The sequence below is a fragment of the Bufo bufo genome, chromosome 2 (genome assembly GCF_905171765.1).
Source record: "Bufo bufo chromosome 2, aBufBuf1.1, whole genome shotgun sequence".
Classification (NCBI taxonomy): domain Eukaryota; kingdom Metazoa; phylum Chordata; class Amphibia; order Anura; family Bufonidae; genus Bufo; species Bufo bufo.
Window position 1 is genome coordinate 140355482 of NC_053390.1, and position 24172 is coordinate 140379653.

Sequence of the window (24172 nt, forward strand, 5' to 3'; positions counted from 1 at the left end):
AAGGATGAAGAGTCGCCAAAAGACACAGACTGGGTTGCCCCAACACGAAGCCACTGAGATGCAACAGGACTCAGTTTGGAGTAGGGTACAGAAGGTTCTGTCAGTATCCATTATATTAACCCTTTTAGGCATATGATGCCCTAGGATAAAGGGCACCAGTCGCGTTAAAAGTTCACTTACAGAATTTGCGTACAGTTAAATCAGAATGTACGAGTCTAATTCGGTCCATTCACAATGGGTTTGGTTGCAAATATCTAAAAATAAACATCAAAAATATACCATGAAACGTCTAATATAAAAAGAAAGAGGATTTTGCCTTTATTACCCCTACCTAAATACAGCAAAAAACAGCTCAAGGTCTGACCCTGTGATTGCTTGTATTCGTTCTGGGGTGACTACAAAACCACTCATTAAAAACAGATGTCTTAAGAGCGCTGCAAATTAAGTAGTCTCATGAGCAGGGCTTCTTCACCTGCGGACATTTAGCACGGCCCTGACAATTTCCCGCCTGTGCCGCTGTCCCGATTAGCTGAGCAAGTGTAGAAGCTCTGCTTTGGAGTTGGGACTGCGCAAGCACTGCTACCAGCCGCACCTGCGCAGGCGCTGCCCCACAGCTAAAGCAGAGTCGGACTCTGTGCCATTGGTCGGCTGCGGCGCAGGCAGGAAATTGTCATGGCCGTGTTACATGTCCGGCCCTGCCAATCTGGTGGCAGGTGGGTGCATCTTCACCTGCGGGGACAGCCGCCCACAGGTGAAGAAGTCCTGCTGATAAGACAAATCGATTCATTAGGATCAAGTTGCTCATCTGTAGTTCTAATGAATCACAGGAAAAGAAGACAAGTTCTCGCTATTTTGTTGCCCCCTGTGCGGTTCACAGTGTTTGAGATCAGGAACATAAACCTACGTTCTATCTGGTACAACACACCGTAACATCTACATCTATTTCTACAAGAGTCACAGTTTTAGCAGGTAATATTGACTGCGTGCGTCGTCTAGAACGACCCCTTGGTTACGTCACAGACAAGCCATTTCACCTCTGCTGCTATTGTGAGCTTGACATACGCCATGACGGGTTTCTGGATGGATGCAGCATCAGCGGGACGCCCTATCTGTCCTCTCTATTGATTCTATCTACGGTTATAAAATTATCCATCATTATTAAACCTGAAAATATAATTTTTTTTACAGGTAAAAAAATAAAATAAAATGGTTACCTGTGTAAAGTAAGTCAAAAACTCAACCTGGGATTAGGACTATGAGCCAGGCTGCAGTCCACAGTATCTGGACATGTGGCCTTCTATACAGCAATCACTATACCCCCACTGTAGATGGAGGCAGGACTGTGTCCTTGTATTAGGGCACTCAAGGTATAGTAAGGGTTAAGTACGACCAGGGGCAGAACTACAGAAGGCGCAGACACTACAGGAACCCCATGCCATGTGACTGTTGGAGCCCACAAGTGGATTTACCAAGAAAAAGTTCAAGAGTTTTGCACGTCATCACGATGGGAATTATACCTGTTGCCATGGAAACTTGTATACTTCTGAACGACACGATCTATTGTATGGGGCTCTGCAGTTTCTGTGCAGCACAGGAGGAGTTAAAAACAAACCCTGTGACACCGTCTTGTCTGACATAAAATACGGGGGGCACATGTAGGATAAAATGATTTCCCTGCGCGGTGGGGAAGGCATTAAAGGAGTGAAGCAGAGGTAAGTGAGTGGGCCCAGGGCAGTGGAGTGGCAGACAAGCTATGGCATCCGCTCACAGTGTCGGGCTATGTCAGGGCAATTAGACTTGCACCATGCTGTACTGTGCAGCGCTGCTGTCAGCCTTAATCTGCGCTCTGATGGGCAGCACAGAATGCACGCAGCAGACCACAGGAAGCACAACCAGTGAACCCATATTGCTTTGACAGTTGCACTCATCTAGAAATAATGCAAAACGCTATTTAAATGTATACATCATGACCCTGTGCTCTAGGAAGAAAACAATCTAATGAGGGTCTGGGAGCGCGGAGAGACCAGTTGTAGGGGGGGGGGGGGGGGGGATGGGGGACGGGCGGATCTGTGCCATCGCCCCTCACCACTGCCATTTTCTTTTGTTTTACAATTCTTCACTCTTTATTCTGTGGGAGCGCCTGGTAGGTACTGTCGGGGTTTTTGTTTTCTTGGCTTCCAGGGCGTCGGAGAAGAACTTGAAGATGGAGGAGAAGCTCTTCCACGAGGTCAGCTCATGCCGCTCCGTGCCTAAGGACAGAAAAGAGAGTGCATGAGAACACCTCCCTGCTAGGCTCACATATTATACCTGATCGAGATCACTTCAGCCCACCAACGTGGAGGTGACAAACGCTTCACCGTCCAGTGGGGGTTTTGTCATACAGTCAAATAATTATCACACATTTCATATTTCCTTTTTTCTTTGCCCTCCTCAATTCCAACCATCTGGTCAGGATAGTTCATCCTGTGCTTCCTGGTTCATGAATAAAATGGCAGACGCAGACGCAGACACAGGTAGTAGAGAGTAAGACGGGTAGCATGAGGACGGGGCGGGGGGGGGGGAGTACATGGATGTCACAATAGAGACTTAGGTGCCACGAAGGCTGCTATGTGGTTGTCACCACTGCACATGAAGCATCTGTCAACTCAGGTTCGGTTCCGAGTGGTACCTTGGAACCAAACCCGAGCTCGGGAAATGTTTTTTTTACAGTATAAATCAATTTCTGAAGTTATTATGCAAATTCTCGAAGTAATAACTTTGACTCATCTGAGCCAATACATTCTAATACTGTACGTACAGTATTAAAACGAAGTTTTAGGCGAATCAACTTCGGATGTTTCATCTAAAGTTGATTTGCTCATCCCTAATAGCAACCAATCAGATCCCGCCTTTCATTTTTGACAGCTCCTTTGGAAAATGAAAGGTGGAGGCTGATTGGCTGCTGTGGGCAACTAAGCCAGTTCTACTTTACGCCAGTTTGATAAATGACCCCAAGTGTCTACTACAACCATCATCTCAGTCATGATGTATAAAGATCTAACGCCTCGTGTAAAATTCTCACCGACCTGTGACATCATCCAGTTCTCCATTACACTATCCAGACTGGGTCAGTGTTAATAGGCACAGTATGTTACATGTGTAATGCCCGCAGGCCGTTTCATTTTGGTTACTTTTGTGTTCCAGCACAAAACTTTTTAGAATAAATAAAAAGTGACATCATCAGTGCTCGCCAGATGTACAGATGGATCGCATAAGAATAACAGCAGATAGAACTATACTGGAGGGCGAACATGTATTCATTTCACATGACCGACCCCACACAGGTTGTGTCGTGTAACCATCTCTAGATAGATGGATGGATGGAGAGACATACAGACAACAGTACATATATGATGTGAGGTAGAGAGATGGACAGGATAGCGTCCACATGGGTGAATACATTTAGCTTTTTACTTTAGCCTGCTGAGTGCTGCCTTTTTGTATTTTTATATACTGGCCAATGGTCTTCTTCCCTTGGGCTTGCACCTCATTTATTTTTTTGTTCTGCATTTCCTCCTGTTTGGTGCCACCATCACTGCTTTGAGATAGATAGATATGGATGGATGGATATGAGATACACATTGCTGCGTGGCGCTGCCCTTCTGCGATGTCATTACCATGCACAGGACGTTGGAGCAATGTCATTGCAGTGAGGACACAGGCCTTGCTGCGATGCAATCACAAGTGAGCAATGTGTGAAGTGAGGGTGCTTTACTTGAAAGGGCCTAGTAGTGACTGGACCTTTCATCTCAACAACTGAGGAGTCAGCCTTCTGGCCAATGTATTGAAATATATAGTGCTCAGCAGAGGTGGGTTTTATGATGTTCTGCAGCAGCTGAGACCGCCCGGCCCAGACAAGACAAGGTCACAGGCAAGAAATAGACCGCAAACTTCATACGCTCCTCAAACTGACATCAGTGACCTGTACCCAAAAATCAGGCAACCCTGGAGAAAACCACCTGCTTCACACAGAGTAAGGCCTCATGCACACGGCCGTTATTTTGGTCCGCATCCAAACCGCCGTTTTGGCGGCTCGGATGCGGACAGCACTCCGTGTGCTGTCCGCATCCGTTGCTCCGTTCTGTGGCCCCGCAAAAAAAATAGAACATGTCCTATTCTTGTCCGTTTTGCGGTACAGAATAGGCATTTCTACAATGGGCCGCCCGTTCCGTTCCGCAAATTGTGGAAGGCACAAGGGCGGCTTCCATTTTTTGCGGATCCGCGGTTTGCGGACCGCAATAAACAGAACGGTTGTGTGCATGAGGCCTAATGCAGAGCAGAGACATTGAGGAGATAAAGACCCTGCTCAGCACTCTGTGCAGAAAACTGATGTGACTGGACCAAAATGCCTATGCAGGGCAGCTGTTTGCAAGGTACACAGACACACAAGGACTTCTCTTATAATCAGCAGCTGGAATACAGGGCATGAACGCTTCAGTATTCAGTATACATGACCCAGACTTTAACTTAAGACTGAAAGACATTGATATACAGATGCTCCTGGAAACATAGACTAAGGCAGAGAACAAATCCCTGGTACCCATCAGATACAGAGAGATCTCTGTCCCTGTCCTGAAAAAGAAAAACATCAAGCAAGCTCGGAGTTCAAGGAATATTATCCTGGTCTAAGGAGGAGCTCCATGAGCAGATCAGACCAGTGAAGAGAGAAGACAGTCACATCTGGGTAAAAATAGGCCCCTCCATCCTCACCTGTCAAACTGACGTCTACCTCTGTGTAGCGTACATAGCTCCGCCAGAGTCGCTGTACTTCAATCTAAACAACTTTGAGATCTTACAGAGGGAAGCCACTTGTTTCCAGGCCCTAGACAATGTTCTCATCTATGGAAACCTCAACACAAGAACAGAGAGAGAGAAAATACCTAACCACTGACGGAAACGTATACATTTGGAGCAGACACTGACTGTGACAGCTCAGTGCACACCGAGAGGAACAGCTATGATGGCAGAAAACTACAGAACTTATATCGAAGCCTCAGACTTCGTATTCTCAATGGCCACACCAAGACAAACTCTTTGGGAAGTCATACCCTAAACTCCCATGTAGGCAACAGTGTGGTAGACAACACTATCACAGATATGGACCCTACAAATGTTGGTGTCTTCATAGTCACTCCACAAACACACCTGTCAGAACATAACCAACTGCTCCTATATGTTAAATCCACAAACAAACCACCTGCACAAATAGGCCTCTTCCTCTTCTCCATCATTCTCACTACACCGTGTTGTCCAGAAGTGCGCTCTCATAAAGGGCCCATCTACATAGCTACAGTCCAAGCTCCTATCATCACAAAGCTTTGCAAAACCAAGATGCCTCAGAAAAACAAAGCAACCCAGAACAACTCACCCAAACCCAAGACACTAGCCAACATGGACTGACAAAAGGTAAGAATCAGAAGACAATACACAAGGGCAAAAAGGACAAACAATATAAGAACATCACAGAAATTGATAATATACTAGAGTCTACAGAGGAAGTACAAACTGGCCCAATATCTGGATAAAATACCCAGCCCCAAAGACTGACAGATCCTGAGCCGGTACAGACTGAGCGTCTATAGCCTGCTCATCAAATCCGGGAGGCACCAACAGAAATACAGGAAGAGCAGGATGTGCCAGAAGTGCGACCAAAAGTCCATGGAGGATGGGGCAGTTCACGTTATGAGACTGTCTGATCTCTTCCTAGACTTCATCTCCATAGAAGAGAAACTATCCATAGCGCTGAGGGAAGAGGAAAACACAGCGGCCATAGACTGAAAGGAGCATAATATACCATGGACTTCTATACTCCTACCATAGATGTGTGTCCCTATCCCCCATTCCCAGTCTCAACCCAATTATTTCCAACGTTCTTTGGCAATGTTAATATGTATTTAGTCCTGCCAATAATTTAATTTGAATTGAGATAATAGTACAGATAGATAATATCATACATAGATAATAATAAAGATATAAGCTAGATAGATGAGACAGCTAGATAATATACTGTATATAGATGAGAGATAATAGTATAGATTAATAAACAGATAGAAGGACAGATAGATAATAGTATATATATATGTGATAAGGTAGAGAGATAAACAGGATACATTGTAGATAGAAAGATAACAGTATATATAGACGACAGATAATCATGTAGATAGTTGGCTAGATCGAATGATAGATAAACAGATAATAGGACAGACAGATAAGATAGATAGAGAGACTGTTAGATAATAACATATAGATAAGAGGATACATGGATAGATATAGAAGTCCCAAATATAATGAACTAGCAGAAGGACCCGGCTTTGCACGGGTACGGTATATTTCATCTATTTCATTTAATGTTTGGGTGTTGTTAAAAGATATGGACAGTATCCACTATAACTGTGACCTCCACAGCAGCCTGCCCGCTTAAAAGTAACATCCACAGGGCCCTCCCCTTTAACAGTGACCTTCACAGCGGCCACCCCTTTATTAGTGACCTCCACAACACCCCGCCCCCTTAACAGTGGCCTCTACAGCACCCCGCCCCTTAACACTGACCTCCATAGCAGACCGTCCCCTTAAGGGTCCATTCACACATCCGCAATTCCATTCCGCATTTTGCGGAACGGACTTGCGGACCCATACATTTCTACGACGGGTCCGCAATTCCGATCCTGAAAAAAATAGAACATGTCCTATTCTTGTCCACAATAGCGGACAAGAATAGGCATATTGTCTTAGTGCCGGCAATGTGCGGTCCGCAAAATGCGGAATGCACATTGCCGCTGTCCGTGCGGATCCGCAAAACACACACGGATGTGTGAATGGACCCTAACTGTGAACTCCACAGTTCCCTGTCCCCTTAACAGTGACAGCAGCCTGCCCCTTTATTAGTGACCTCCACAGTACCTCATCTCCTTAACAGCGATTTCCACAACACCCCGTCCCCTTAACAGTGGCCTCTACAGCAATCTGCCCCTTAACACTGACCTCCATAGCGAATCGTCCCCTTAACTGTGATCTCCACAGCAGCCTGCCCCTAGGGTGGCCAGAGGTCTAGTTTTAGGCTGGACAGTCCATCTTCCAGACTCCCTGTCCTCCGTCCGGCGCAGGACCTGGATGGACGCAGGGATGTTCTTTTGAACAGCTCACTCTCAGACAGCAGCACAGTGCTGTGTGAGCATGAGCTGCAGAGAAAGCCACCCTCCCTCCCCTGCAGCTGATGGAAGTTGATTTTGAACTTCATTTTTTTAACCCCCGTCGGCTGCAGAGTGGGAGTGGCCTAACCGGATAAGGGCGTGGCTTAGCGGGACCTGGGGGAGGGTTTTTTAAGTCCTAGATGGCCATCCTACCTGCCCCCTGAAAAGTGACCTCCCCAGCACTCTGCTTCCTTAACCGGTGTCATCCACAGCGCCCTGCCCCTTTAAAGCTGACCTGCAGCAGTGAAGAAAAATGGCTGGGTTGTTATGGAAACCTGGAGTAAAACTGTGCGTATGTGGAGACTAAGGGCCTGCGAGCTTCTATTGGCTGACCGTGTGTATGGCAGTTGGGATATGAAAAGAAAGACCTGCAGGCTTCTATTGGCTAATGTAGGTCATGTGATGTGCCATATTTGTATTTTTTGGGGGATATCTCATGAACAGTATGTGCCAGAGAGCTACGACCCGGTTTAAAACCTTCCCGGACACCCGATGTACCTGTGTGCCAAATTTTGCGATTGTAAATGCGACGGTGCAGATTTCTTTAGCGGACATACACACACACATACTCCGCTTTATATATTAGACAGCAACACTCCAGTTAGTTACCTCTGCCGTAAGGTCCATTTCTGTGGTAGTGTAAGCAGCGTCCGGCTCCAGCTGAATGACTGCCGCACTCCAAGTTGGCTTTAATAATTTTATTCACCAAGCAAGTGACGTTTTGACTACAGTCTTTTCACGCCTTGAAATAGTATGTTTGTAGTCGAAACGTCGCTTGGTGAATAAAATCGGGATATAGTAATTGAAGAGTGCTGCAGTAATTCATTTCTTCTATAGATAGATAAATAGGCCAGATAGTTAACAGGATAGGTGGAGAGATACAGTAGGTCAAAAGATAGATTGATAGAGATAGATAGATAGATAGATAAATCAATAGATAATAAGACAGGTGGACAACAGGATAGATAGATGATACATTCATAGATAGGAAAGAAAGATGAATAGATAATTCAGAGATATAGTATAGATAAAGACATTCATAGATATAGTAGCGGTAGATAGATAATGGATTCATCGATATAGTAGCGGTAGATAGATAATGGATTCATAGATATAGTAGCGGTAGATAGATAATGGATTCATAGATATAGTAGCGGTAGATAGATAATGGATTCATAGATATAGTAGCGGTAGATAGATAATGGATTCATAGATATAGTAGCGGTAGATAGATAATGGATTCATAGATATAGTAGCGGTAGATAGATAATGGATTCATAGATATAGTAGCGGTAGATAGATAATGGATTCATAGATATAGTAGCGGTAGATAGATAATGAATTCATAGATATAGTAGCGGTAGATAGATAATGGATTCATAGATATAGTAGCGGTAGATAGATTGGGCTGAAATGTCGCAGTTGGGTGAATAAAGCGGGTCCCCCACCATTCACAATATCCGGAGGGCTGCCTCTTTATTGTAAACTATACACTGTGAGACCAAGAACCAACGGTGTTTGAGGGATTGCCCCCATTTATACAGTGCTGCTGATATGTTTCTTTTTAGATATATAGATTTATAGATATAGTAGAGACTAATAGATAAATATAGTAACGATAGATAGAGTATAGATAGAAAGACAGATAGAAAGATGGATAATAGATAGATAGATAGACAGACAGATAGAGGCCAGCAGGGTGGGGTCACAGACTACCACAGGGACAATGAAGGATGCATACAGGAGAACGTGTCTAGTCACCCTCCCGATGCATTGTAAATCAGGCAGCAGAAGGGGCGGCCGGGCTGGGTGTATCCGCACACTCTCTGGATGGCATCTGGCCTGTGAAGAGCGCTCACCAGCAGCAGGGCCTAGACACGGAGGGTTGAGTGCTGTGTGTCACAGCCATTCATCATCCTTCTGCTCCAAGAAAAAGGAAGAGATTCTTTGAATTCAAAGTTACTTCTCTGGCTAGAAGATGGAGCAGCGGCCCAAACATCCCTGCCTCATTCACCCCTTAGATGCTGGAAGGTAAAGCCCTTGAACCAATCTGCAGAAACAGAACTAAGCTAAGAAAAAAAGAAAAGGCAGAAAGTGTGAGCCCGGGCTTAACGCCGAGACAGAATCACACCACCTGCTTCATCAGTTACAGAAAATGTATTCAAAGGGGGAGACAGGTCATAGGTCTGCAAAGCCTGTGTCTGAGCCCCTCAGTCACTAGTCTCTCCACCACAGCCCATGATGTAAATATATATATATATATATATATATATATACTCACAAGAGAGGGCTCCCGCTACCAACCCTCCCCTATAGCTTCACAATACAAAACTATGGCAGATGCTGAAGGCCCCATTAGAATTTCAGCCTCCACAGTGCAAAATGGGCCCTGTATTAGTACCGACAATGAGGGCACAAACTTGAGGATACGGACGAGCGTTGTCGCACATGAGTCCGGGGCCCAACCTGACACTGTTGTGAATCCCTGCATATGTCTGATATTAGAAGACTGTTGATGTTAATTCCTTATTCTGTAATAGTAGGTCATTGCTATGGTTACTCTACAATGGTGCAACACTTCTCTTTCCCTTCAGCTATTCGCTCGGTCCCGGTAACCACATTTGTTGCCTAGCAACAGTTTTGTGACAGTATCACAATCTGGGAGAGCAACAATGAAGACATTTTTTGCAGCTGAGTGAGGTGGAGATGGAAGAAATGAGGCCAAAACACACACAAGGCGACACAATCGGAGGGTTCAAAAATGAGGATAGGCTAGTCAAAGTCAACACAAAAAAAAGATAAAAAAGATAACACAAGGACGATAACACTGCTCCGTCCATTATACACACGTCAGGGATGGGATAATGATTCGTGATAATTAATCCTATTGTACAATATTATCTGCCTTGTCAATTAGAAACAAATAGACTGATGCGTCTGTGTTTTATTTTCATTTTTATGTTTTTTTCCAATTATTTTTTACAATGAACGGGTTTATTTCAGGTATGAAACATGAAGACCAAAAAAAAAATTTAAAATTGAAGTATCTCATGATTAAAGGGGTTGCCCACAAAAAATTGCCAAACTAGCACCTGGATCTGGATACTTTTGTAATTTTATGGACTAGCATAGCCACTGAGTTATTCAATAAAATGTATCTGTATAGCGTCACCTGCTGTTTGTTTTCTTCTTATTTCTTTGTCCTGCTCACTAAGGTGGCCGCACATGCTCAGTTTCATCCTTCAACTGCCTCCTGAGCTGTGATCGGGAGAGCTGAGACACGCCCCCTGTGCTACAGGAGAAAGGACACTCCCCCTGAGCTGTCAGCTTGATATAAGTCTAGCAGAACAATGAATGGGGAGATCTATGGATCCATGTGAGGTACAGGGCTTGTTCTAGATTTGTTAGAAAGAGATTGTCATGTATATGATGTCTGATTTTCATTTTTTAAATTAATCGTGGGATAATCCCTTTAAGCAAGTATCAAGTTTAAAGGAGTGGTTTGATCTACTGTACATAACCTCTATTAGAAACCAATTGCTAGTGACCGAAAAATCACTACTCTTGTTATCATTGCTGGTTTAAGAGAGAAAAAATAATTAATGTTCAGGTGACAACAACAGTGAGTTGGTCCACATTAAATGAATATATGTCTCCAATTCACATGTTACATTAAGGCTAAGAAAATACAAACAGCTGAAACATAATCAAACAATAAGTCAGTTAAAAGGGTTCTGTCACCAGATACCTCAAACATTTTGCACAGACACGTAGTTGTAGCTCACCTGATTAAAACAGTGTTTTTCTTTTGTTGATCTGAGGTGCCGTTCCAGAGTTATGATCCTTTTTTTAGTATGCAAATTAGGCCTTTGGTGCAATGAGGGTGCCACTGTTGCTCTTATTGTACCCAAGCTCTGCTCCTTTCTGTGGCCAGCCACTCCCTCGCTGCTTTGTCACTGCCTGGCCCTGTCAATTAAAGCAGCGAGGGCCGGGATGGTCATACAAGTGATTGGAACTTGGGCGCAACAACAGTCATGGTAACGCCCTTCTTGCACCAGATACCTAATTTGCATATTGAGGCCAAGTATTATAACTCTAGAACTGAACCTCGGATCAAGAAAAGAAAATCAGCCCTTTAGTCAGGTGAATCACAGATATGTGTCTATGCAAACAGTTTGATAGGGAGATCGCTGGAGACAGATTCCCCTTAACCCCTTACTGATTTATTATTTGATAGGGAGGTCGCTGGAGTCCCTTTAAAAGGGGTTTTCTAGGATATTGATAATAATGGACTATCCTTAGGATAGGTCATCAATATTTGGTTGTTAAGTGTCCGACTCCCAGTACCCCTGCCAACCAGCTGTTTGAGAAGGCAATGGTGCTTCGGTGAGGACAGTCCATTGGATAGCGGCTGTGCTTTGTACTGTAGATAAACCCCATTCACTAGGCCAGGTGAGCACTGCGGCCTCTTCCAAGGCCAGTGACGTCATGTTCATTAGTCACATGGCCTGTGATCAGCTTAGTCTCATTCAGGTGAAAGGGCCTGAGCTGCAACACCAAGAATAGTCACTATACAATGTACAACACTGTGCTTGCTAAGCTGTGAGGAGACCACTGTGCTCATTAAAGCGCTGCAGCCTCTTCCAACAGCTGATCGGTGGGTGGTGATGGGAGTCAGACCCCCAAAGATCTGATATTGATAATCTGAGGATAAGCCATCAATATAAAAAACCCGGGTAACCCCTTTAATATATATCAGCAAATTACAATATTAGATATACAAAAAATGGAAGGTTTAAGGGATACAAGACTGAAGCCTCATTTAAACCATAATATAAAATGAAAAACTCCAGCAGGTAAGCTGTGCCATGCTCAGTGGCGGCCATCAATGACTGCTGAATCCTGCACCAAACATCCAACAATTTTTTTTCCGTTTGTTGAAAAGTCTAATTTTTCCATGACACAGAAAGGGCGAAGGTGAAGTGTCATTACCTGGGTCATGAAGCATGGCAGGACTACGGGTTCCTCGAATATTGTGCTATGTGCAGGAAAACCAGCTGAACCATATTACTGAAACTATTTCATCTCCAGAACGGTAAGAGCAAACAGAAGAGTAGCCCAGGAAAATCCTGCACCATCGGCAATCATCTGCTAATCTGTTATTTTGAATTATTCTGAAGAATTCTGGTTATCATACTACTGGTGACCTCATAGAAGTAAGTGGCCAGAACAGTGGCTTAATGGTTGGCATGGTTTTCTTGCACCACTGGGATCCTGGATTTGAATCTGTCCAAAGGCAAGATCTGCATGACGTTTGGATGCTCTACCTGTGTTTTCATGGGTGGACATACCACACTGCTGAAACATACTGGTAGGTTAAAGAAGCACTTCCACCAAAAATATTATTCTCTGAACTGTTAGAAGGGTATATGATGTAAACTGTAGTGAAGATAACTTTCTTAACAGTGACTGTATTTGTGAGTTATCCCCTCCCTTCTGATCCTCAGCTATGTCATGTGACCAACACGCTGATCTCCAACTGACACAGGACAGGAAGTCAGTTACTTCTCTATTCATTCCTATGAGACTGACATTGAGGCTCCCATAGGAATACATAGAGAAACTGACTTCCTGACGACACATAAGATGCTGTGTGATTTGGAAAGTCAGAGTGCTGGTCACATGACCCAGCTGAGAATCAGAAGGGAGGTTATCACTCACAAATACAGTCACTGGTAAGATTATCTTCTATCAATGTATTATTTACTGACATATAACGAGGTTGTAAAGAGAACAAGCTGAGAAAATGAGTCATGTGACACGTCATGCATAAATTACAACACACAAAGGAATATTTTACGGACAGATATGTGTCAACAGTTTAGTATAAAGCGAGTAAGGCTTCGTTCACATCACCGTTCAGCCTTTCTGTTCTCCTGCTCCGTTTAGGAGCAGGAGAACGGAAAGGACGGAGAAGGCACATAACTGAGCCAAACGGAGCCTAAGGATCCCATAGACTATAATGGGGTCCGTTATGTTTCTGCTCAGAAGATGATTTTGGATCTGAGACAAGTTGTGCATGCACGACATTTGTCTCCGCTTCAAAATTATCTTCTGTGCAGAAACATAACGGACCCCATTATAGTCTATGTGGTCCTAAGGGCTTCGTTTGGCTCAGTTATGTGCCTTCTCCGTCCTCTCCGTTCTCCTGCTCATAAACGGAGCAGGAGAACGGATAGGCTGAACGGTGATGTGAACGAAGCCTAAAAGCAGTCACTGTGCTGGAATCTGGCAGCAGAACCTGTGAACATTGAAGCCTGTGACCTAGTCCTGCAGTCACTCTCCAGAGAGACTAGTCCTAGAAGGTATGAAGGTACTTCAGTTTTAATGTTCATTAATCCTCCAGCCTCTAAAGCTTCAAATTCTGATGATGGTTTTGAGATGTGGTGAACTGGGAATAAGACTACGAAGACCAACCCCTCTCTTAAGGGTCACCAAACAGCTTTAAAATGCTAATGATTTTCAGTCACTCTCGCAGAGAGCCAGATCTGAACCAGTGACCTTGAGGTTAGAGGCTATGTATCCCAATGCCAATCTAAAGTCTAGCTCATCTAGCATTCAAAACTGCATCGCCTGGCAGTGTATTTAACAAAGGATAACGTGACATTGTGCACACTCTTATGTCATTCTTACAATAGCTCAACTATCTACTCAACTATTAGAAGCTGTATAATTTATAGAACATTCCATCTTACAATTTATATGTTTAATAACAGGATGCAGAAGTTAATATTTATTTTTAAATAAACAATCTGGAAAATAATAAATAAATAAACATCTATTAAAGGGACCTGTCTCAAGTAGTCTAAAAACATTAGACCAATTTACAGCCTTCAATCTCCCGGTGCTGTCACTCACACTCTGAGATTCAGATACAATAAGACATTGGTTTTTTCACACTGAATTTACATTGATGTGGCACGCACTGACCCTGTGTGTATTAGAGTGACCTCTAGGTGCACAGTGTTGAAAAAAAGGCAGATGAGAGACATGTTATTTTATGGACAGGGCTCACTGCTGTGGGTCAAGTGTACCAGTTGTGCAATCATCAAGTTAATAACCTTCAAACAGACATCTTTACCTGCTGAAGCCCCAGAAGAAACGCACCTTCATCCACAAATGGAAATGTCATTTACAGAACATGCTACTACCGGCCGTATAGTATGTTAAAACACCCATCAAACCAAGTTATTGATAATACAAGTACTGGCTCTTAAACATCTTAGTAATATAAATAAATACATACAAAATGTCATGTCAATATTAACCATCAATTAAAAACAACATATATACCAGTAACCAAATAAAAAAATATATATAAATATAAAAAAAAACAAAAAAAAACACAAATATAAAAAAAAAAAAAACACAAAAGAAATAGTATAAAACCTCTTCAAATGTTAAACAAAATGCAGGTATTGACTGATGAAAGAGACTTAGCGCTCTTTCACATGAGCGGATGCCGTGCGGGTAATCCGCTGCGTGAAAGAGAGCCAAGCCCCGCTCCGGACAGCAGAGACATGGAGCATTAACATGATAATGCTCCGTGCCTGTCTGTGATCTTTTTACTACAAAATCACAGTGAGATAAAATGGTCACCATGATTTTGTAGTAAAAAGGTCAGAGAGAGGCAAAGAGCATTATCAGTCATCTTAAGGCTCCGTGTCTCTGCTGGCCGGAGCGGGGCTTGGCACTCTTTTACACAGCAGATTCCACGCACGGGATCTGCTCGTGTGAAAGAGTCCTTAGACCTCATGCACAAACGACCATATTTTTGGTCTGTGTCCGATTAGCCCCCAGCGCTTCTGTTCCTATAATGGGTCAGAACATCGGAATCCGTGGACTGGTGTGACCCCAGCCTTATTCTTATAGGCTCTCATTCATTAATGGCACTTTGTGGCTGCAGTAATAACACGGGTTCAGCAGATCTCATCTTTCACATTTTCGGGCATTTTTTGTTTAAAATTTGAAAGTCACAATTTCAACATGTAATTATCATAGACTGTAGTAATGAGGAGTAGATTCTAGTTGTAGCTTATTGGCTATGGAAATGGACATTATAATTACCTATTATATAAGGGTGAAAATGTTGATTTGGTGGACTTCTGGGATTACACAATTTATATGTGTTCACACTTCAGTTATTTGGTCAGTTATTTCCATCAGTTATTGTGAGCCAAAACCAGGTGAGGGTTAAAAACACAGAACAGGTGCAGATCTTTCCATTACACATGATCTCTGAGTAGGCTTCACTACTGTTTTGGCTCACAATAACTAATGGAAATAACTGACCAAATAGCTGAAGTCTGAACACAGCCTTACATACAGTAATTAATGAGATCCCGTTAAAAGCAACACTATTAGGATTTACATGTTAAAGGGGTTGTCAGAGTTCAATATAAACTCGGGCAACCCCTGTACATCTGCTAAAACAACAAAAGAATCAATAATCACACCTTTTCTGCCCTGCTTTTTTCAGCAATGAGCTCCAGTTTCTCTCACTGAAGCTTTTCCTGGCTGCAGCAGTGATGTTCTGTGCAGACAGATCACTGCTGCAGTAATCTACTAATCTCAGCAGTGATGTTCCAAATACTGCCAAAGCCAGTGATTGGTCCTCCCCCCTGCTGAGATCATCTTCCTGGCTGCAGCAGTGACGTTCTGTGCACACATGTCATCGTGCAGCCAAAGCACTGGAAGCAGCAGGTGGAGAAAAGGGAGCTTATTTTTATTATTGTGGTATATTTACAAGGGCTGCCGGATTTTTTTTTAAACTGGGACACTGTAGCTGGCCAGCTAAGACCTGTCCTAGGTTGCTAGTATAGCTTATATGTGTATACAGCTAAACCTCCTAATAGACTTAATACCGTTTCTATGTTTATGTGTTAAAGACAAAAGCAGAGTTATTTACTGTGACATCATGTTTTGGATGTCATATTACTGTTGTGTTTTGTGTTCACAGAGGCAGAAAGGATAATGTGCCTTTGGAATTAATTTTGTAGTGTGGGGTGGGCTCGTTGACACAGCAAAAACAACAGAAAGCATAGTGTTAATCTGTTGTTGCTGGGCACAAGTCTAGACCAATCGCAGCCAGCTTCTCACACAGCAAGAGTTTTCACCAATCACAGCCAGCCTCACAGACGGCCTGTCTGGGAATTCCCCCAGCTCCTGCTGCTAGAATCATTATTCACCAGAGACAGGAGCTGAAGAGACATTCACTCCACTGAGAGCTGAGTCTTATGGGACCAAGAGGCCAATATAGGTATTTAAAACAAGCTATATAATGTTCATATGGTTAGTATTGTGTTTAGAACTGTATACTGAACTAGATATATATGTATTTACTTACAGTTCCACCTATTGCAACAATACAAATTCAATTGAAAGTTTCAAATTGCAAGCTACAATTGCAAGCATTCAGATTCCATATTGCAATCCAAATTTACATGCAATCCAATATTACAACCACACCAGATCATACTCAACCAATCTGCAAATAGTCACTGCTAACTGCATACTGCAAGCAGAACTATTAGTTAGACCTCAGATATACCTCAGAGAGATCATAAAGTGCTTAAATAACTTAAAGTTAGAGTACAGATACTCAAGAGAGAAATATATCCACCATTTTATGTTGAATGACAAGATTGAATAGTTGAACCACCATCTTATGCATACCGCCATTTTGTGATATCTTTTCAACACGTGTTTTGTACATGGACTATCTGCTGCGGAGGCGGCAATGTTATATGAAGAAAAGTTGACGTTAATAAAGAAGTTATTTCAAGCATTTGGTGTGCTCTTTAAACCTACTGTTTCCATAGAACGGCGATAGAGGAATTACAGAGTAATAGACAGTCTGGTTAGACTAAAGTCAGAGATATCAAAATTCTTCTAATGCCACAGCGCAAAAGGCACTTTATAGTGCTGCGCCTGCCACATACACCCCCTTTTAATCTGGACATGGAGGAAGATATCATCCTGATCTGATGAGCAGTGAGATTTCTTTAGTGATTGCAAGATACACTGTATTGCGAGACATATGATGCCTTGGATGATTGTAATGTAAAAGTCATGTTCATAGTGTTGACCACTAACAACCCAGAGACATTTTAAAATTCCACAGCTTTAAGTACCATAGCTACAACAGTGCTTGTTAATGAGTGAAAAATCATTTGGATCATTGACAACGATCGTTAGGTCTATGACCAGCCTTACATTAATCTGTAATGACCGAGGAGACGCACAGCAGTTGAGAGATTGCACTAATCTCAATGTTCTTTTTAGAATACAATAAATCACAGATGTAATTGAAAATGTAATAAAACATACAATAACAATACCAGAGTGAGAAATGAACAGGAAATCAATGCTTACAAATACTAAATAACTGCATGAAAAACTGAGATAACTGGCGAAGAATGTGTGAATCTAGTAATTCTTATTTAAGTTCCTTAGAGTTTTTATCTCTACTATATGTTTACATGGTCATAATAAATGCAGTCACAATTGTGTCCACAATAAGACATTGTTGAATCAACAATTTAAAGAGAGAGTACAGGATTAGAAAAACATGGCTGCCTTCTTCCAGAAACAGCGCCACATCTGTCCACAGGTTGTGTGGGGTACTGCAGCTTTGCTCAAATCAAGTGAATGGGGCCAAGCTGCAATACCACACACAACCTGTGGACATTTGGAGCACTATATTAAGAGGCAATCTGCTTGTCAATGTGGGTCCAGCTTCTGAAATAGCAGATTCTGCTAACGGAAGTTGCTGTGACCGATGCAGGGGAAACGCAGTATTAGGCCTCTTGCACACGAACGTGTGCTGGCCGAGCCTGTGTTGCGGACCGCAAATTGCAGTCCGCAATGCACGGGCACCGACCGTGGGGATGCCGCATGTGGATCGCGACCCCATTCACTTGAATGGGGTCCGCGAGCCGTCCGTCCCGCAAAAAGATAGGACAAGTTCTATATTTTTGCAGAACAGAACCCCACGAAAGCACTCCGTAGAGGCCTTACATGTGGCCATTCAAAGAAAGAAGGATGACTTGAGTCTGCCGCTGTATGCCGTCTTCACTCTGGCTCATGGTGAGGGGTGTCAGATGATCACCCCCCTCTATGATATCCAAGCGCACTAAAATAGGTCATTTGGTCAGGAGACGTCTTTCCTCTCCAAGTATTCTGATTAAATTCGAGATGAACAAGGATGGCAATATTATTCTAACACTCCGGCTTCCAGAGGTCAGAAATTCAGGTGAGAAACGACATTTTGCTGTCCCTTTTCCCTCTTTAGGAAGTGGTATCGAGATGCCTCTTAGGGGCCTGTGTTTTTTGTGTCATTCTCTTATTTCTGAATCTAACTGTGCTGCGAGGGAAGCCCGTGCCTTCTCTGCTTTATTACTACTCTGCCCTGTTCAGGCCTTACAAGCAATGATATTGCTATTCCTTGTCTGCCCGATTTTCTCAGGAAGATAAGAAATCAAAAAACAAAAACACTAAATTCTCCCAGGCCACGGCATGGTTAGTTTATTAACCACCTCACTCGTCAGCATCCAGGATGCCACTTTACTTGTCTCTGAAAACTCATAATGTGAGGTGACACAGATCGTAGCCTTGCAGGGAGAAAACTGCAAAGTGAGAAGTTGAGTTGTAATCTTGTCCGATTTTAATAGGTGGCTGACAGCTGCAATTTCAAATAGAAATTTATAAAAATAAATAAAAACAAACTAAAATTTAAATTTCATGACTGAAAATGCTTAAAACTAAACTGTTTTCTAAGGACTTTTCACCGTACTAGCTTGTTAACTATTTCTACCCCAATAATATTTATAGAGGGACGTCCACATAAATATGGGACCTTAATGAGTAGTTTCTGCATCAAAACTACTTACCAGAACGCGCGCATCTCACCCGTTACGGAAAAGGCTAATTTTCAACTGCTTAATTTTAGTACACAGAGCAGCATTAAAGGACTTGGGTATGGCTGTATTCTTGCAGATGATGTGCCACCTAAGGGCCCTTGCACAAGACTGTATACCCTCTGAGACATACGGTCCGTGAGCGGGCAATATGTCCCAGAGCGGCATTGATCATGCGCACGGGAGCGCACAGCATCATAGATTACAATGATGCCGTGCACGTCGGGCCACCCGCGATGCTATTGTCCTGCATTCATAAGATCATATGAGTGCGGGACAATACCCCCGCGGGCGGCCAGACATGCACAGCATCATTGTAATCTATGATGCTGTGCGCTCCCGTGCGCACGATCAATACCACTCCGGGATATATTGCCCGCTCACGGACCGTATGTCTCCGAGGGCATACGGTCGTGTGCAAGAGGCCTAAGTCTAATATTTTAACTCATTGAAGTGAAATTATACCTCACATAACCCATGGACAAGAGTGGTGCTGTTCCTGAAAGATTGCAGCCGGTTTTCTACTCTAATACGCCCCCTTTAAGTCTAATGTGCTGCAAATAGGTAGCTGCTATGGACATCAATTTTCAAGTTAAAGGTGTTTTCCAGGATTCCTATATTGATGGCCTACCCTCAGGATAGGTCATCAATATCTGATCAGGTGGGGTCCAACTCCTCGCACCCCCATCGATCAGCTGTATAAAAAGGCTGCGGTACTCTAGTGAGCGCTGCGGCCTCTTCACAGCTTACCAAGCACAGCGCCATACAGTGGAATGAGACTGAGCTACAACTAGGCCATATGACTGATGAACATGCTGTCACCAGCCTAGGAAGAGGCCGCAGTGCTCACTGGAGCGCCATGGCCTCCTAAAACAGATCATCTGGGGGCTGCCGGGAGTCGGCCATCCAACGATCAGAAATTGATGGCTTCTCCTGAGGATGGGTCATCAATATATGAATCTTGTAAAACCCTTTTAATTTCAACTACTGCTAATTTACTGCTGGTTTCCTAAGCAGCAATTGTGAGTCAGAATTGAAAGAGAAGTTTTTTTGAAACATTACACCAATCTATATAAGGCCTCTTGCACACGGCCGTTGTGGTTCCGTTCCGTGCAATGGGGACCAAAATTTGCAGTCCCCAATGCACGGGCAATGTCCGTGCGGCGGCCGGAACAGATCCAGACCCATTCAACTTGAATGGGTCCGTGATCCATCTGTTCCGCAAAAAGATAGAACAGATCAGAACCCCACGGAAGCACTCTGTAGTGCTTCCCTTCCGTGCTTCTGTTCCGCATCTCCGGATTTGCGGACCCATTCAAGTTAAAGGGTCAGCATCCATGATGCAGAAAGCACACGGCCGATGCCCAGTGTATTGCGGAACCGCCATATGCGGCCCGCAATACGGCCATGGGAGCACAACGGCCGCGTGCAAGAGGCCTAACTTATACTTTTGGCCTTGGCCACTAATTGTGTAAAGATGCCAGGTTATAACGGGATCTGCAGCGCTGTGGGCACTAGTAAGGGTGCCAATTTTCTACCATGTTCTGCTTTACAGCAGTATTAAGTGTTATTGCTTGGATAATGAAAAGTTACACGGTTTTCTAGTGCACTTTCTGTATTAAGTCGTCATGGTTTACAAGATCTCTGATGGCTGCCATTCAGTAGGAACCTCCATTATTTATTTCTGATGGATTTCTCTTCTGATCATGTAACGGACAACTAGGTCCTTGATTTGGCTCTGCTTTGTAACAAGCTGTGCACCTCTGTGCCCATCGCAAGACTGATTTTTACCCAAAGAGGATATGTTCACACAGCAAAACTCTGCTGCTGCTGAATTCATAGTCAAAACTCACAAACAGATTCCCGTCGACTACAACATAAGGGCTCATGCACGCGAACGTATTTTCTTCCCGTGTCCGTTCCATTTCTTTTTCCGGACCATATGCGGAACCATTCATTTCGACAGGTCCGCAAAAAAGTCACTCCGTGTGCATTCCGTTTCCGTATGTCCGCTCCGCTAAGATATAGAACATGTCCTATTATTGTCCACATTATGGACGAGGATAGGACTGTTCTATTAGGGGCCAGCTGTTCCACAAAATACTGAATGCACACAGATGTCATCCGTATTTTTTGCGGGCCGCAAAAAAAACAACAACATACGGTCGTGTGCATGGGGCCTAAAAAACTCAGCCGTGTGCACACCTTGTAAAAATTTTCATTTTTTTTTAGCAGCTGATATTAAAAACAGTTGAGACTGGTTAGGCTACTTTAACATCTGCGACTTGGCTGGATCCGTCATGGATTAGCAAAAACGATCCCGTCATGATAATACACCCGTCTGCATCCATTATGAATGGATCTGGTTGTATTATTTCTAAAATAGCCATGACGGATCCGTAACTAAAACTATTGTAAGTCAATGGGCGCAGGATCCGTTTTTCTTTTGCGTCCGAGAAAACTGTTCCGGCACGAGGGATCTCACTACCGGAAAGGAAAAATGCTGATGAGAAAGTTTACAGCTATTGATTTTTCTGCTGTGGATTTTCAACATGTGGACACAGCCTGAAGGTCAATAGCGATGGATGGAACTGCATGCCAGAAAGCAGAGATCTTGTAAACCACAAGGATTTAATACGGAAAGTATGCTGGAAAGTTGCATAACTTTTCACCATGTAAAAGAATAACATTTAACATAGTTTTCATAGTAACATAGTTTATAAGGCCATAAAAAGACATCTGTCCATCCAGTTCGGCCTGTTATCCTGCAAGTTGATCCAGAGGAAGGCAAAAAAAACCCTGTGAGGTAGAAGCCAATTTTCCCCACATTAGGGGAATAAAAAATTCCTTCCCGACTCCAATCAGAATAAGGCTGCATTCACACGTCCGTGCAAATTGCGGGTCCGCAACACACCAGCCCGGCGTCCCCATAGAAATGCCTATTCTTGTCCGCAAGCTGCGGACAAGAATAGGACATGCTTATCTTTTTGCGGAGCTGCGGACCCAAAATCGGGGCCGCGCTCCGCAATTGCGGCTGCAGACAGCACACTGTGTGCTGTCCGCATTCATTCCGTCCCCATAGAGAATGAATGGGTCCGCACCCATTCCGCAAAATTGCGGAAAGGATGCGGACCCATTTTGCGGACGTGTGAATGGAGCCTAACTCCTTGGATCAACGACCCCCCTCTAGTAACTATAGCCTGTAATATTATTACACTCCAGAAATACATCCAGGCCCCTCTTGAATTTATGTGCCGAAACCTGAATACCAAGATTTTAACCCTTTTATGTTTGAATTACATTATCCTGCTTTAGGGCTCATGCACACGACCGTTGGATGTTTTGTGCTCCGCAAATTGCAGATCCGCAAAACACGGATACCGGCTGTGTGCATTTCTCGGAAAGGCCAGCTCCTAAAAGAACAGTCCTATCCTTGTCCGTAATGCGGACAATAATAGGACATGTTCTATTTTTTTGCGGAACGGCCATGCGGACATGAGATGCACACAGATGCACACAGGCTGCAAAAAAAAAACAGAAACGAATGGACACGGGAAAAAAAAACATGTTCATGTGCATGACCTCATCTCTGAACTGCGACTACAGATCAGAAATAAAAAGCAGCGAAACACAACGGAAAGAATCTCGTTTCAGCAGATTACAATCATACGGTCCTGCCCACTCAATGCCATATTGCTTGCAGTCAAATTGCTCTCCAACATCCCATGACGCCAAGATTTTACAAACTTTATTCACAATAGGAATGACTTGTTAGGGCGGCATATTCCCGTACAGCTTACTGCGCACACAGGGAAGCCCAGCCTATACCACAACAGGTAGACATTTACATGTACACCGGACTGTGATGATCGGTGAGGAGCCATTACACCGGGCTAGAGGATGTCCATCTAGTGAGACAAATGGTTTCCCCAGCCTTGTTTGTTTAAAGAGAAATCCCTTGATTTCTTCACAATGCGCTTTAGGATGATTCTTTATCTGAAGCTCTGAGGGAAAAGAACACACTTGGCGAGGCCATATGCCCACAGATCAAGCGATGGAAAGCAGCAGAAGGAAGTGGAACTGTGCTGAGCTGATACATACAGGAAGCAACACGCCAGGAGACGACGATCTGCAAGTTATATGTGACTGCCAGCCGTCAGAAATGTCAGGCTTCCATCCCCGGCTTACAATCCAAGCTTATGGAGATATGGAAATGTTACTGTTTTTAATACTGGGCAATCGTGTAAATAATTTAAGTGATAATTTGGGATTCGGGCTGTATGTTTTCCTCTTATTTAGTTACCTGCCTCAAAACAATAAAACAGACACGGTGCAGTGCCGCCTAAGAGTGCTGCCCGGTAGACATTCTTAGGTCTCTCTTTTTAAAAGGGTCCTCCAGGCTTTTTCTAAACTCCGGCCTTTCTTCCGTCCTGTGAAAGAAAGATAGTGCGGTTAATACTTACCCGTCCATGGTGCCGCCATCTACGCGTTTCGGACCTCTTTGGTCGGGTCCTTGAGTCATAAATAAAACGCATAGACGCATTATATTTAAATAAATAATTTCACTTTTGGAGAAGCTGGACTCCTCTACATTTTTTTTCTTCCCTGTTTATTGCTACGGAGTTTCTGTTTCCGCCTCCAGTCCGTGCGTTGTCCTTTCAGGTGAGAGCAGCCAAAATAGTTTGGACTAAATGTTCCGTATTGCTTTTTTAGCTTTACATTGCAGAACCCTGAAGAAGCTCCCGTCTCAAACACAGAGAGTGACCTAGTGACCTATGCCTGCAAGAAAATATTCTAGCTAATTATGGCTGCATATATTATCTTATTTTTCTTTTATATTTTTCATTTTCTTAGATTTTTTTATTTTATTCCAAAAACATCAGGATGCCGTGTGAAATGTAAAGCAAATCTCATAGACCCATATTTTATTTACAACACACATCACGTCTAAAGTGAGACATTTTA

The 24172-nt window shown here is 43.5% G+C and overlaps 1 protein-coding gene across 1 annotated transcript in view; it reads right to left on the reverse strand.

Moving 5' to 3' along the window:
• Positions 1 to 295: 295 nt before the first annotated feature.
• Positions 296 to 24172, reverse strand: part of FAM172A (family with sequence similarity 172 member A) — a 579235-nt gene continuing 555358 nt past the window's right edge. Inside the window, exon 11 of the mRNA XM_040421544.1 lies at positions 296 to 2249. Within this exon, the coding sequence (XP_040277478.1) occupies positions 2107 to 2249 (143 nt within the window). The 3' untranslated portion in view covers positions 296 to 2106. The remainder of the gene's footprint in view (positions 2250 to 24172) is intronic.